Source organism: Symphodus melops, assembly GCF_947650265.1.
Source record: "Symphodus melops genome assembly, chromosome: 22".
In the NCBI taxonomy this organism is placed as follows: Eukaryota; Metazoa; Chordata; class Actinopteri; order Labriformes; family Labridae; genus Symphodus; species Symphodus melops.
In genome coordinates this window covers 19725151-19740870 of record NC_136712.1, presented here as the reverse complement: position 1 = coordinate 19740870, position 15720 = coordinate 19725151, and the positions used below count along the sequence as shown (strand labels likewise).

At 50.3% G+C, this 15720-nt stretch overlaps 1 protein-coding gene across 1 annotated transcript; it reads right to left on the bottom strand.

Moving 5' to 3' along the window:
- Positions 1 to 3781: 3781 nt before the first annotated feature.
- On the bottom strand, positions 3782 to 10400 carry mkrn1 (makorin, ring finger protein, 1). Its single transcript, XM_079335467.1, has 8 exons — positions 10175 to 10400; positions 8925 to 9056; positions 6330 to 6511; positions 6012 to 6235; positions 5683 to 5897; positions 5162 to 5272; positions 4842 to 4986; positions 3782 to 4388 (listed from the first exon to the last, which is right to left on the bottom strand). Exons 1-8 carry the CDS (start codon positions 10240 to 10242, stop codon positions 4176 to 4178), a joined length of 1290 nt encoding a protein of 429 aa, XP_079191593.1. The 5' UTR covers positions 10243 to 10400; the 3' UTR covers positions 3782 to 4175.
- Between the last annotated feature and the right edge of the window lie 5320 nt (positions 10401 to 15720).

The window sequence follows — 15720 nt, the reverse complement described above, 5'->3', positions numbered from 1 at the left end:
CCTGAGAGACCCTGCAGCGCTGGTCTGAGAGACCCTGTGAGACCCTGCAGCGCTGGTCTGAGAGACCCTGTGAGACCCTGCAGCGCTGGTCTGTGAGACCCTGAGAGACCCTGCAGCGCTGGCCTGAGAGACCCTGTGAGACCTGCAGCGCTGGTCTGTGAGACCCTGTGAGACCCTGCAGCACCCTGCGGTGCTGGTCTGAGAGACCCTGCAGCGCTGGTCTGTGAGACCCTGTGAGACCCTGCAGCGCTGGTCTGAGAGACCCTGAGAGACCCTGCAGCGCTGGTCTGTGAGACCCTGAGAGACCCTGCAGCGCTGGCCTGAGAGACCCTGAGAGACCCTGTGAGACCTGCAGCGCTGGTCTGTGAGACCCTGAGAGACCCTGCAGCGCTGGTCTGAGAGACCCTGAGAGACCCTGTGAGACCTGCAGCGCTGGTCTGTGAGACCCTGAGAGACCCTGCAGCGCTGGTCTGAGAGACCCTGAGAGACCCTGTGAGACCTGCAGCGCTGGTCTGTGAGACCCTGAGAGACCCTGTGAGACCCTGCAGCGCTGGTCTGAGAGACCCTGAGAGACCCTGTGAGACCCTGCAGCGCTGGTCTGAGAGACCCTGAGAGACCCTGTGAGACCCTGCAGCGCTGGTCTGAGAGACCCTGTGAGACCTTGCAGCGCTGGTCTGAGAGACCCTGAGAGACCCTGCAGTGCTGGTCTGAGAGACCCTGCAGCGCTGGCCTGAGAGACCCTGAGAGACCCTGCAGCGCTGGTCTGAGAGACCCTGAGAGACCCAGTGAGACCTGCAGCGCTGGTCTGTGAGACCCTGAGAGACCCTGTGAGACCCTGCAGCGCTGGTCTGAGAGACCCTGAGAGACCCTGTGAGACCCTGCAGCGCTGGTCTGAGAGACCCTGTGAGACCCTGCAGCGCTGGTCTGAGAGACCCTGTGAGACCCTGCAGCGCTGGTCTGTGAGACCCTGAGAGACCCTGCAGCGCTGGCCTGAGAGACCCTGAGAGACCCTGTGAGACCTGCAGCGCTGGTCTGTGAGACCCTGCAGCGTTGGTCTGAGAGACCCTGAGAGACCCTGCAGCGCTGGTCTGAGAGACCCTGCAGTGCTGGTCTGAGAGACCCTGCAGCGCTGGCCCGAGAGACCCTGTGAGACCTGCAGCGCTGGTCTGAGAGACCCTGAGAGACCCTGCAGCGCTGGTCTGAGAGACCCTGTGAGACACTGCAGCGCTGGTCTGAGAGACCCTGAGAGACCCTGTGAGACCCTGCAGCGCTGGTCTGAGAGACCCTGTGAGACCCTGCAGCGCTGGTCTGAGAGACCCTGCAGTGCTGGTCTGAGAGACCCTGCAGCGCTGGTCTGAGAGACCCTGAGAGACCCTGTGAGACCCTGCAGCGCTGGTCTGAGAGACCCTGAGAGACCCTGCAGCGCTGGCCTGAGAGACCCTGAGAGACCCTGCAGCGCTGGTCTGAGAGACCCTGCAGTGCTGGTCTGAGAGACCCTGCAGTGCTGGTCTGAGAGACCCTGCAGCGCTGGTCTGAGAGACCCTGAGAGACCCTGCAGCGCTGGTCTGAGAGACCCTGCAGTGCTGGTCTGAGAGACCCTGCAGCGCTGGTCTGAGAGACCCTGAGAGACCCTGTGAGACCCTGCAGCGCTGGTCTGAGAGACCCTGAGAGACCCTGCAGCGCTGGTCTGAGAGACCCTGAGAGACCCTGTGAGACCCTGCAGCGCTGGTCTGAGAGACCCTGAGAGACCCTGTGAGACCTGCAGCGCTGGTCTGTGAGACCCTGTGAGACCTGCAGCGCTGGTCTGTGAGACCCTGAGAGACCCTGTGAGACCCTGCAGCGCTGGTCTGAGAGACCCTGAGAGACCCTGTGAGACCCTGCAGCGCTGGTCTGAGAGACCCTGAGAGACCCTGCAGCGCTGGTCTGAGAGACCCTGTGAGACCCTGCGGCACTCATAGGCACACACACTCACACACACACACACACTCACACTCACACACACACACTCACACACACAGGCTCACACACTCACACACACACACACACTCACACTCACACACACACACTCACACACACAGGCTCACACACTCACACACACACTCACACTCACACACACACACTCACACACACACACACACACACACTCACACACACACTCACACACACACACACTGACTTGTGTGATTTTGGCTTTGCAGTTAAATGTTTGTCTCCTTTCATATTTTAAAGTTCTGTTTTTTAATGTTCACTAAGATTTTGAGTTTTTCAGGATGTTAAAGCTTCTTAAAAACATGAATCAGTTTGAAGTACTTTAATAGAGCTTTTAATTAGTGTTTAAAATGTGAACACATGAATAATTACTGAGAGTAATAACGCTGCTGATGCTTTGAGTTTGTAGCACTCACTTATTTGTTCTTTCAAAATAAAATAAACATGTGAATAATACTTATTAATGTAGCGTTGATAAAGTTAATAATACTTCAAAATGTTTCTTGGAACTTAAAAGATTTAATTACAAAAACGTGTACAGTGATGCTGAGCTATGTTCATGTTCACCACTTTAGAAGAACATACATGTTCCAGGCGTGTTCAGTGTCAGGAAGTACAGCCGTGTTTAATGACGTTTCAGTATGAAGGGAAGCAGGAGGTCACTGTTCACACCTGGCTCACCTGATTGGATAATAACAGCCCCCCCCCTTTTCTCTGACAGCAAACTGAAAGGAGAGAACCAAAAAAGATTATTGAACATTTTATAAACCAAAGAGCAGAAATCACCTTTAATCTTCTCCCCCATGTTCCTGTCTCCAAACCCCCCAGTGATGAAACAAGTCCGTCCTCTCCGTCTTCTGCCTGCTCAAACAGGCCGTTTGGAGACGTTCCCTTCATGACATCACAAAGGGCAGTAGCCCCTCCCCCAGGTGGGTGACACTCCCACAGCTAGGTGTTTGTTCTGCCCTCTGAGTCTGCCTTCTCACCGTAAACAATAGGACATGGAGCCAGAAAGCAGCGAGTACACCCGAGCCCTTCCAGAGAGGGGGCGTGGTCAGACACAGCTCATTTACATATTTAAAGCTACAGACACAGAAACAGCCTGTTCTGAGCAGGGCTGAAATAGAGGGGTTTATAGACATGATCAAATACAGTATCAGAGTGGATTTACAACAACACACTTCACACACATGATGAAGAGGAGCGAGGACACTGATTTCACCTGAAGAAGAGGATGTCATGTGACCTTTAATAATTAGGTTTTATTTCACAGGATTTAGTGTGACAGAAAATGTTCACTGAGTTTAAAAGTCTTCTCACAAGTTTTTTAAAATGATTTTAATGTAAAACAGGGTGATGAGCCGCTCGGACACTGAAGAAGATCTCGTCTTTGACAATCTTTTGATTCTGATGCTTGGAGGCATCCAGAAGAGTCAACGCTTTAAAAACATCTGGGGCGGGCAGAGGAACGAATCCATCCGAACTCTGCACACTGAACAAACTGCACCAACACCATGCCTTTGATTAGAGCGCTCAGCCTTCATTTGATTGGACGCTGGATCGTGGGAAACCCGGGAGAGAACAGCCTCCACACGAGGCTTCAGACACTGAAGGTGTTGACCTGCAGCTTTAAGTCTTTACAAACAGGAAGTGACCCTTTATGGGGCGTGCAGGACTTTTACAGTGTTAAACGTTGACGTGATATCCCGGCTCCTTTATTAACCTGAATGTGTCCTGAAGGACGGCGGCGCCGAGTGGCGGCGTGGACAGTATGAAAGCGCAGCACAACAAGTCGTCTCTGAGCAGCTTTAATAAACAAACTTTGTGGTTAAAATCTTACATCATGCCGTCACACTGACAGGAAGGAGAGTCTCACAGATCAACTCCACCATGTTTATAATATCTGAACAAAGTTTATAATCTGACGTAAATCTTAGATTTCAACACGTACCGCACGGATAGACTCACAAGGATAGAAAATGTTTAGCACGAGCGCACTGACGGTTCTTTTTTTATTTTTATATTTTTTCATATTTTATAAGTTCATTATTAACGGCCTGCTTAAAGGCCACGCCACAAGACAGAGGGAGGGAGAAGCTACTGTCCATCACTCGCACAAGACAGTCCATTCTAGTGTAGTGTAGTATACAGGTGAGGAGGGGGAGGGGCTTCAGGGGGCGGGGCTGCTATAGGTAAATCTCATAGAAATCGTCCAGCTCCTCATGAAACAAGTCCCACTCGTCCTCTGAGTCTGTCATCTCGTCATCCGTCCCCGCGGCGAGCAGCATGAGCAGCATCTCGCTCAGCTCGAACGTCACCATCTCCTCGTCCTCGTTGTCGAACGAGTCGGTGCTTTCCCGCTCGTCCAGGATGTCCCACAGAGGCGTCCGCCTGGAGCTCTGGAGGGAGGAAAGGATTTAGTCTGAAGCAACACAAACAGAAGTACAGGTTCTTAAAACAACGCGAGACCACCGCGAGGCGTTCAGGACAGGAACACATCTCCGGATCATTGGCGGCCCCGTTCGGTACAGCACACATTTTTGGCGTTCCCGACGTTTAAGTTCGAAGAGGCACCAGAAGAAGCGGTGCGTACAGTAACACAGAACGCTGCAGACGCTGGAGGGCGGGAAGCGCCCACAGTGTGTGGATATGACGACAACAACTGAAGCTTTCATTCAAAGCCCTTTAATGAGCTTGATGCTTTCTACATCCAGCAGAGGGCGCTGCAGTGCAGGAGGTGATGCATCGGTAACATAAACATGAAAGCAGATTTCTGTGCACCGACGACGTGCTGGATGTGAAAACAATGGACCTGCGAGCGTGGTACGGTCTCTGACGGTGAGCGGCGTTACCCTGGTTCTGCTGTTGGATCCCGTCTGTCGTCTCTGAGGCTGAGCCTCCTCCAGCCGGCCGTCAGGAAAGGCGTGTTTGTAGAAGCAGTTGGAGCCAAAGGGGCAGGTTCCACGGCCCTGGTCGAAGTATCGACATGGTTTACTCCTGAAGACCAAACACAGCGTCAGACCGCGTCCCCTCAACTAAGTTTACTGAACGTTATCGTCATAAATCAAAGAGAGGCCCCCCCCCCTCCTGTGTGTGTGTGTGTGTGTGTGTGTGTACACTGTGTGTGTGTGTACACTGTGTGTGTGTGTACACTGTGTGTGTGTGTGTTTACCCCATGCCGTCCTTGTACTTCTGGATGAGTTTCTGCTTGTCATCTTTGTCTTCCACCCAGTACTCACTCGGGATCACAAAGTTCGACGTGATTCGACACTCGGGGCAAGACCTGGAGAGAGAGAGAGAGAAAAGGAGAGAGAGAGAGAGAGAGACAGAGAGAGAGAGAGAGAGAGAAAAGGAGAGAGAGAGAGAGAGAGACAGAGAGAGAGACAGAGAGAGAGAGAGAGAGACAGAGAGAGAGAGAGACAGAGAGAGAGAGAGAGGAACACTTAAAAACATGTTAGACTGAGTCTACTGAGGTTAGACAGTCTGAGGGGCGGAGTCTCCTGAGGTTAGACAGTCTGAGGGGCGGAGTCTACTGAGGTTAGACAGTCTGAGGGGCGGAGTCTCCTGAGGTTAGACAGTCTGAGGGGCGGAGTCTACTGAGGTTAGACAGTCTGAGGGGCGGAGTCTCCTGAGGTTAGAAAGGCGGGGTCAGATAAACTTCACAGACTAAGAGGAGGTGTCTGATTGGCTCACTTGATGATTTTGCTCTCGAACTGTTTGGCGCTCCTCCACTTGCGGATGCACTTCAGACAGTAGCAGTGGCTGCAGTTGGAGAGGATGCCGAAGCGCCGCTCGCTCAGATTAGCCTTCTCAAACACCACCTCCATGCACACGCCGCACATCATGTCCTTACTGCGCTGGATGGCGAACGAGATCTCCATGTCCTTCTCGTGGGCCTCGATGCACGCCTGACGAAGGAAACACCGGACATTAGGCTCCGCCTCTGCCCGTTGAGTAAACTGAGCAGAGCATTTCGACCTTCGGGTTAGCCTAACGAACAGAAACAACAGATCTAGCTTTACCTTAGTGTGCTCGGAGCGCTGGGCGTGGTCGGTGGGGTGGAGCACCTGCAGGCCACACATGTCGCACACGTCGCCGTGGAGATAGGCGCAGTTGATGCCGTAGCGACACTCTCCGACGGCAGCGTACGGGCAGAGCTGCTTTTTTAGCTCTTTGTTCTCCTGCGCGGCGTCACCGTCTAACTCCTCGATGAGAGGGGCGGAGCTTTCAGCCTTCACGGGCTCGGCTAAACACGGACGAGTCACCAAATACAGAAAAATATCAGATCAATGATTAAACAGAACACGTCACGCCGGCTCTGTAGAATATGGTCACATTACCTCGTCCGCAGTACGGCTGTCCCGGGACAAACTCTGCGGCGTTGACCCAGTCTCTGGCCCCCGGACCAGGTGTTGATCCACCGTGTTCTGGATCTGACGGGCCGGGAAGCGAGGCGGAGGGCAGCGGCAGCGTCTGCGAGGCGGGAGGCTCCTCGGTGTTTGTGGGTTTACAGTGCTCAAACCTGAGGAAGAAGCAGGAAGACGCACCTGAACACCAAACTTCCTGTCCGTGTGAAACCCTTCGCCTCAACGAGTTAGCTTCAGTCGTCTCACTGTTTGGTTACCATGGAGACGCCTGCCTCCAGTATGACACTTTCATACACTTCAAATTACCTTTTTTTTGCATGTCTGGACACTTTAATGACAACCATCATCCATCCATCCATCCATCCATCATCCATCCATCCATCCATCCATCCATCATCCATCCATCCATCCATCAATCCATCCATCCATCCATCCATCCATCATCCATCCATCCATCATCCATCCATCCATCCATCCATCATCCATCCATCAATCCATCCATCATCCATCCATCCATCATCCATCCATCATCATCAATCCATCCATCATCCATCCATCCATCCATCCATCATCATCCATCATCATCAATCCATCCATCATCCATCCATCCATCCATCCATCATCATCCATCATCATCCATCCATCATACATCCATCCATCATCCATCCATCCATCCATCATCCATCCATCCATCATCCATCCATCCATCATCCATCCATCCATCATCCATCCATCAATCCATCCATCATCCATCCATCATCCATCCATCCATCCATCCATCATCCATCCATCATCCATCCATCATCCATCCATCATCCATCCATCATCCATCCATCATCCATCCATCATCATCCATACATCCATCATCATCCATCCATACATCATCCATCCATCCATCCATCATCATCCATCCATCATCCATCCATCATCATCCATCATCCATACATCATCCATCCATACATCATCCATCCATCCATCCATCATCCATCCATCCATCATCCATACATCATCCATCCATACATCATCCATCCATCATCCATCCATCCATCCATCATCCATCCATCCATCCATCCATCATCCATCCATCCATCATCCATACATCATCCATCCATACATCATCCATCCATCATCCCTCCATCCATCCATCATCCATCCATCCATCCATCCATCCATCCATCATCCATCCATCCATCCATCCATCATCCATCCATCCATCATCCATACATCATCCATCCATACATCATCCATCCATCTGTCCGTCTGATGAACTGGCTTTTCCCTTTTTGAACAAAGAACTGAAATGTGTTTTTGTGGAGAAAAGTGGCAGGAAGTTCAGGGAAGAAAACATAGCAGCACTTCCTGGTTGAGCGTAAAATCTACCCAGTGCAGTGTTCTCATTAAACAAAGATCGTGGTGACCTCCATGGTGAGAGGTAACTGATTTAGAGCCTGTAATGATGATAGTGCGACCATGACAGTGTGAGCAAGCAGCCGTACAAAAGAACGAGCTGCCTGTCAGACATCCCTTTAACCAGTCTGCTCCCAGAGAGCCACTGGGAGAGCAGGGGGGGAGGAGCCAGACATGAATAACACAGAGCGGAGGCTGCTGCAGCAGAATGAACCCGGGGAACCCAGCAACAAGGGAGGGGGGGGGGGGGGCTCAGAGAAAGAGAGCAGGAGGGGAACACAATGTTATGCAATTGCCATGCAGACTGCAGTGCACGGTGTCTGGCTGCAGGAGTGAGAGAGCGAGACAGAGTCCATACAATAGACCCCCCCCCCCTTCACTCTTAATGCAGGGTCACACACATAATGAGGACACCTCCATCTCAAGGATGAAGGAATGTGACGACAACAGAGTTCCTCAGTCCTCAGGCAGTAAACACACCAGAACAGAGAAATGATGGCGTGCAGGGGAGTAGAGCGCCACGCTGCAGCTGGTGGTCCTCCGAGGGTCTCGGTAACTATGGCGATGCAGCCAGACATGCAGCAGACAGTGTCTGTACACACTGCTGCTGTCTGGGTACACTGGAGCAGCAGACTAATCTGCTGCATGTTTGAGCCTGTTATGAATATTAATGAGCAGGTTGAACACAGACTGCAGTGTGTGAGACTCTGAGAGCAGACTGTCAGACTGCATCACTTAGATAAGGCAGGATCAAGCTGTCCCTCTGTGTGCACGTCCACCCTCATCTCTGAACACGTCTAATAACAGCTCCACGTCTTCAGAGACAACGGGGATTTAAACCCTCAACTCTTGGATCCTTCCAAAGGTCTGCAGCGAGCACACGTGACTCATGTTGAAGAAATGAAATCAATATTACAGATGACTGAGGACAGATGCAGCCTGGCAGCTCCTTCAACACTTTCCCTCTTCAAACAGTCATGTGACTCATCAGAGTGCGTCAACAACACGAGGACACTCGGAGCGGCGCTCTCAGGCGTCAGGTCAGAAGTCGAGGCACTTGTGATGAAGCTCGAGCGACAACGAGGAGCTTTGATAGGACGAGCCTGTTTGTGCGCCCAGTTTAACGTTTTCAGATGAAGCGACTGGGAGCTGTTTGTTTACCTGCATCGGTCCCCGAACACACAGTTCCCCTTCTGGAAGAACTTGCACATCATGGCTGCTGGTTGGCTGTTGGTCAGATCGTGAGAGTATCGACAGTTTTCTCCTTCTGTGCAGAGACCGTGCATGAAGTATCTGCAAACAGAACACAAGGACGACAGTCAGTAACCACGGCGACGACACGCAGTAACCACGACGACGACAGTCAGTAACAACCACGACAACGACACTCAGTAACCACGACGACGACACTCAGTAACCACGACGACGACAGTCAGTAACCACCACGACGACACTCAGTAACCACGACGACGACAGTCGGTAACCACGACGACGACAGTCAGTAACCACGACGACGACAGTCAGTAACCACGACGACGACAGTCAGTAACCACGACGACGACAGTCAGTAACCACGACGACGACACTCAGTAACCACGACGACGACAGTCAGTAACAACAACAACGACAGTCAGAAACCACGACGACGAGGTCTGTTTTCAAGTTAACTGGGAGCTGTGGGAACAACAGCACAAAGTTAACTGGGAGCTGTTGGAACAACAACACAAAGTTAACTGGGAGCTGTGGGAACAACAACACAAAGTTAACTGGGAGCTGTGGGAACAACAGCACAAAGTTAACTGGGAGCTGTGGGAACAACAGCACAAAGTTAACTGGGAGCTGTGGGAACAACAGCACGAAGTTAACTGGGAGCTGTGGGAACAACAGCACGAAGTTAACTGGGAGCTGTGGGAACAACAGCACGAAGTTAACTGGGAGCTGTGGGAACAACAACACGAAGTTAACTGGGAGCTGTGGGAACAACAACACGAAGTTAACTGGGAGCTGTGGGAACAACAGCACGAAGTTAACTGGGAGCTGTGGGAACTACAACACAAAGCTAACTGGGAGCTGTGGGAACAACACGAAGCTAACTGGACGCTATGGAAACAACACGAAGCTAACTGGGAGCTGTGGGAACAACACGATGCTAACTGGGAACTGTGGGAACAACAACACGAAGCTAACTGGGAGCTGTGGAAACAACACGATGCTAACTGGGAGCTGTGGGAATAACAAAACGGGGCTTTGGGAAGCTAACAGCTAGCTGGCTAACAGCTGACCGAGCTGTCAGTCGGTCGTTTGAAACCGGAAACGCCGTCCAGTCTTTTGTTTAAAAACCACAGACGGTGATCCTCGACATGTTCTCCGCCGGGTTCTGGTTCTGGCTCTGGTTGTGGTTGTGGTCTTACCGGCAGGTGACGTGTTTGGTCCAGCCTCCGGTCCCTGCTGGAGGAGACGCTGCTGCAGCCTCCGCCATGGCTGTTTATGTTGAGAAACAACAGCCCGAGCTTCCGGAAAGCTCCGGAACCGCTCGGCTTCTTCCGTATAAGTACGATTATAGACGGAGTTTACCGAGGCCGCGGCTCGGAATGATGCTGAGCCATGTTCATGGTTTAGATCTGAGAGGGTTAAAAACCTGCATTAAGGTGGTTTAGACTTTTGAACACCTTTCAGTGTCAGTTTCTCTCTTTGTGTTTATCTCACTTCCTGCAGCTGTCGGTGCTGGATGTGGATTTAATGAGTTGCTTCATATTAAAATATATTCCAGAAGTCTGAAATCTACATCACTTAGCCTGCATCGACAAAACTGACGATGAAGATGACTTTGAAATTGTGTTAATATTAAACTGTGAATAAACCCTTGATATAATTAACTTAAGATCAAAACTGAACTTATTAAAACATGATGCATAAGTCCATCCATCTTTTTTTCGTTACTTTAAATAATTTCCAGCGTAGGCTCATGGATAGCTGAAAGGAGAGGACATAGACATAGCTAGCTTAAGCCAACGACTGAAAAAGCCAGCGTATGTAGGTCCAGGCTCAGCAGGGATTCTGGAGTCTGTCGAGCCGTATTTGGGTCCGCTCCAATGTCCAGACTCTTTGTCCTCTTGGTCTCGTCTCTTATTTGTCTTTTGTAGACGGATAATTCATCTTTCTTTGTTAACTTTAATCAACCACATTTGGCTTTCGTCGCAGTAAGAGAGCGAGGCTGAGGCTTATTTGGGCACACAGAGAGTGCTGTCAGAGTTATTCCTACTGTCACCTCAGAGCAGAAAGCAGAGAGGGAAGGAATCATGTGAGAAAGGGACAAATTCTATATTCTACTATTTAAAGCTGCAGAAAAGACAGAATATCAGAATGATATTCAAGTTAAAATAATTCTTGAATTTCAGGACAGACTGGTCAGGTAAAGGTTACAGTGAGAGAGAGCGAGTCTGAACGTCATCCATTAACTACATCACGCTTCCTGTTTGAGGTCACGAGGGCCTGGAGCTGTGCTCTCACTGGGCGAGAGGCGGGGTCACACCCTGGACTAGTCAACAGCCAATCACAGAGCCGACATATATAGACAAACTTGACAATAAACTATCATTCTGTCAAAGTGTGTAATTAGAGAAATGTCTCCACCTAGTGGTGAGACAAACACACAGCAGCCAGAGGGATGGAACTACAAAATGAAACCTAATTCAACTCTCCAGATCAGCTGGCAATGTTTTATCCTTCATCTGCTCACTTCCTGTCAGCGCCTGTGCTCACTTCCTGTCAGCACCTGTGCTCACTTCCTGTCAGCACCTGTGCTCACTTTGTGACATGGCCACTACTGTGAGGGAGGTCCCTGTGGGTGTGTGTGTGTGATCTCCCTGCCTGTGTGCCTGGAGTGAGGACCTAATTAGCTAGGGATACACAGGTGTGTGAAGGGGGCGGAGCAGAGGTGAACAAAGGGAGAGGGGGAAATGTTTGTTGGGATTTTTGTTTGTTTTGGTGAGGAGGGAGCAGAGGGACGGTGTGGCTGAAGAGAGATGGGTTTTTACTGGATGAAGATGAGGGAATAAGTGTTTTTGGAAGTGGCGGTGTTTCCTCCTGGACAGGGTTTTTTGTTGGAGTTGGGAGGACCGGACGTCGCCAAAAGAGACCGGATTCACCCTGGACAATCTCGGAAAGGAAGTAGGCCGCCAGACCGGTGAGTGCCAAACGAATGGCCTTTTTGTTGTTTCTTTTTTTTGTGGAATATACTTTTTTCCCCTTCCGGATCCCTTTCAGTGGACTTGACTGTTAAAGGAGGACATTGTTGTTTTTCTGTGGCAACGACATTTGGTTTGTTTTTTGTTAAAAATGGAGTAAAGTCTGTATTTAATTTCCTCCAGTGCTCTTTTGATTTATTTTGGGGAAAGTAAGGTCCTAACCCAGTGACACTTTTGAGTTACAGTAGGTTTTGATTTAATTATGTAACGGTGACCTTAAAAATATTAAGGGGATTGTTATAACTTCCTGTCAGCACCTGTGCTCACTTCCTGTCAGCACCTGTGCTCACTTCCTGTCAGCACCTGTGCTCACTTCCTGTCAGCACCTGTGCTCACTTCCTGTCAGCACCTGTGCTCACTTCCTGTCAGCACCTGTGCTCACTTCCTGTCAGCACCTGTGCTCACTTCCTGTCAGCACCTGTGCTCTGTCTCTGTTATAGAGAGAGAATAGATTTCTTCACAAACGTTCATGAAGGTGTCTTATAACGTATAAAAACATTTAAATGCAACTCCAGCAGGAAAATCTGTGAGAGCGGCTCAAAGTCGGGGGACCTGGAACATTACCTTATTGGTCCAATATAGTTATTGGTGAAAATGTGAACCTTTGCTTTTGGGAGCTTGTGAGGGGTCAGACTGGGGGTTCTTTAAGATTCTGAATAGATTGCAAACGTTTAATAAAAATCCAATCCTTGGAGGAATAATGGCCACGCCCACTTTTACATGTAAATTTACAATAGCTGCATATGTTGATTTTAATGTCTTTAAAACTATACTGACCACATTGTTAAATGTCTGAGGGGTCCAGGTCTTCTCCAGCACTCTACTGTTCTCAAAGTGGGGATAAACAATAGTTTTAACTCATACTTGAAGTAATGTTGATGCTTTCCATAAGTGAAACAATGCCGGTGTCTGCTGCTCTGATGAATGAAACACAGTCACACTAAGACACAGAAATAGATGATTGATGATGATGCAGATGATTAGTTTCTTCAGATGTCTCTGTGTTAATTGTTTTATGTTGATAAAGACAGACACTCGATGAAACCTGCAGCGACTCTCTGGTGCCCCCTGCTGGCCTCTCTGCTCCTGTCAGGGGTAACTTTCTGAATTCTCCAAAATGTCTCTGCAGAGATGGAGGAAGCAGCTTCAGGAAACAGCTACATGACATCATTTTAGTGCAGTGCATTGTGGGAAACTGGCTCATGTATTGACCACATGGTGGCAGCAGAGGACCATTTATAGTTTTGACAGCCAGCAGGTGGGCTGAGGTGGAGTCGGTCTGTTACCTGGTCCAGGGTCAGATCTGCTGCTCTTCAGGTCAGAGGAGAGAGAGACTCATTCACCTGAACATTTATTCACAGTAACTTCAGATCAGACTTTTATTTTGAAGGAGACCTGAAAGGTTGTTTTAATGTGAAGGTCAAACAAGCTTCCCAACCCACTTCACCCCTGAAGTCCAGTTCGCTCCACACACGTTCTCCACCCGGGTACGAGCGGTGAACGGGTCCACGCCGTGGACGGCCTTCCATCATCGGGTACGAGCGGTGAACGGGTCCACGCCGTGGACGGCCTTCCATCATCGGGTACGAGCGGTGAACGGGTCCACGCCGTGGACGACCTACCATCATCGGGTATGAGCGGTGAACGGGTCCACGCCGTGGACGGCCTTCCATCATCGGGTACGAGCGGTGAACGGGTCCACGCCGTGGACGACCTACCATCATCGGGTACGAGCGGTGAACGGGTCCACGCCGTGGACGACCTACCATCATCGGGTACGAGCGGTGAACGGGTCCACGCCGTGGACGGCCTTCCATCATCTGACTAACATGACTCAGAATAAAACAGTAAAGGAGCCGTCATGCGTGGTGGCGTCTGACGTCACCTGTGAGGTGAAGTTCTGGAACATGGCGCCCTACAGAGCGCAGCAGCTGCCCTCTCCGGTTTGGACATCTAAATGTTCACACTGAAATACTTTCAGTTTTCACACTCGTTAAAGGAGGAGTCAGTAGAAATGTTTGTAAACACGACATTCAAACATGGCCCCTCCTCCTCCTGAAGCCCCGCCCCCTACAGGACGTATTGTGTACGTTTACAGCTTTATCCTCTCGGTGTTTCTCCTCACTCTGATGATATTCTCTCAGTAAGGAGCAGTGTTTATTTTATTTTGAAGGGACGTGATTCTGACTCTCTAACTTACCGTCCTTAAAATGTGACGTCACCGAACACAGCGGGTCGTCTTTGTGAGTTTTGGCGTTCTGTCCCGTCTCTCAGAAATGACCACAGCAGCGTTAGTAAACACACTGACCAGATTTATTTTGTGATTTTACATTCCACAGTAGAACATCTTGTTTTTTCTGCTATGTAATGTTTACTGAACAGACACGTTACTGATGTTAAAGGTTGATCGTTTGTCCAAAGTGGAGGCTGCAGTCTCTCTCTCTCTCTCTCTCTCTCTCTCTCGGCTCAGCGAGGATGGCGAGGATGGCGAGGGTCCGTGTATCAGAACACACTGAGTGGTTTGTTATGGAGAACACGTCCACAGCTCACGGCGTGTTGTGACTTAAAGCTGGGAGCGCTCGTGTTCAGGTGCGAGCAGAGAAAGAAAGAGAACACATTTCTTATCTTGTTTATTTTTGGAACCTTCAGCCGGTCCGTGCAAACTTTCTCTCCACCAACCAGCTGCAGCTTTGGGAAATTCTTCTTCACAGGTTTTCGTGGCACACACTCGTGACGAGGCGTGCACGAGGAGCGTGTGCCACCTGTGTGTCTGAGGAACAGGAGCGCGCTGCTTGTGTTTGATGAAACGCTCCAACACAGGTCTGATTTAGAGCTAAAAGCAGCAGCTGGTTTACTGGTTTTACTGGTGCAGAGACGACGGTGTGGTTCTCTCAGGAAAGGCTGGTAATCATATCAGATGATGTTATGATGAGATTAATGGCTGGCCGTCCTACGCGCTCGTCTGAGAGGAGGCTCGGAGGAACCGCCGTGATGAAATCAAGGACGGAAGAAAGATCTGAGGGATGTTATTATAATGAGGTTATTAATTAAGAGCTGACCTCGGCGGAGTGTGTGCGCCCTGCTCTCTGTCTGAAAGGTGCAGCAGCCTCAAAATGACCCCGATCCTCTCCGACGCTCTGACCGCCATCTTTCCTCTTTAGTGTGTCTGCAGACTGAACGTCCCGGCTGGGTTAACCCGACACACACACGGGTCTGAAGACTGGTGCTGATTGGTTTGTCACTTCCAGGACTCATTAATTAAACGTTTACGCTCAAGTGTGCGAACGCACGAGAGTCATCCGATGCCCGATGTATCGTGTGCGTCGAGAACGTTCACGAACGTTCTTTAAAGGGGCGTTTTAGGGAGACCGTACGGCAGTGTGCTAGCATAGCTTAAATGATGCTAACGAGCTAACAGGCTAATTCTTGTTCTAATTGAAACTAAGATGATCCAGTTTAAACTGATGTGACAACATGTGATTACACTTCAGTCTTTATCGGTTTGGACAGAATTAGCCCCTCCCCCTTGATGGCGAGCGCATTTGGAGCTGAGTAGACTAATCCCACCAGCGGCGTGCAGCGTGCACGAGACCGAGGCAAACATCCCGAAGTGTGTGTGTGCTGTGTGTGTGTGTCTGCCTGCTGTGTGTGTGTGTGTGTGTGTGTGTGTGTGTGTGTGTGTGTGTGTGTGTGTGTGTGTGTGTGTGTGT

Excerpts from the sequence above, each read along its gene's own strand:
- mkrn1 (XM_079335467.1), bottom strand. The coding sequence starts at position 10,242 with ATGGCGGAGGCTGCAGCAGCGTCTCCTCCAGCAGGGACCGGAGGCTGG. Across the intron at positions 6,236-6,329 it reads ACAGCCGTACTGCGGACGAG|CCGAGCCCGTGAAGGCTGAA; the intron begins GTAATGTGACCA and ends GTCCGTGTTTAG. Across the intron at positions 5,898-6,011 it reads AGCGCTCCGAGCACACTAAG|GCGTGCATCGAGGCCCACGA; the intron begins GTAAAGCTAGAT and ends TTCCTTCGTCAG.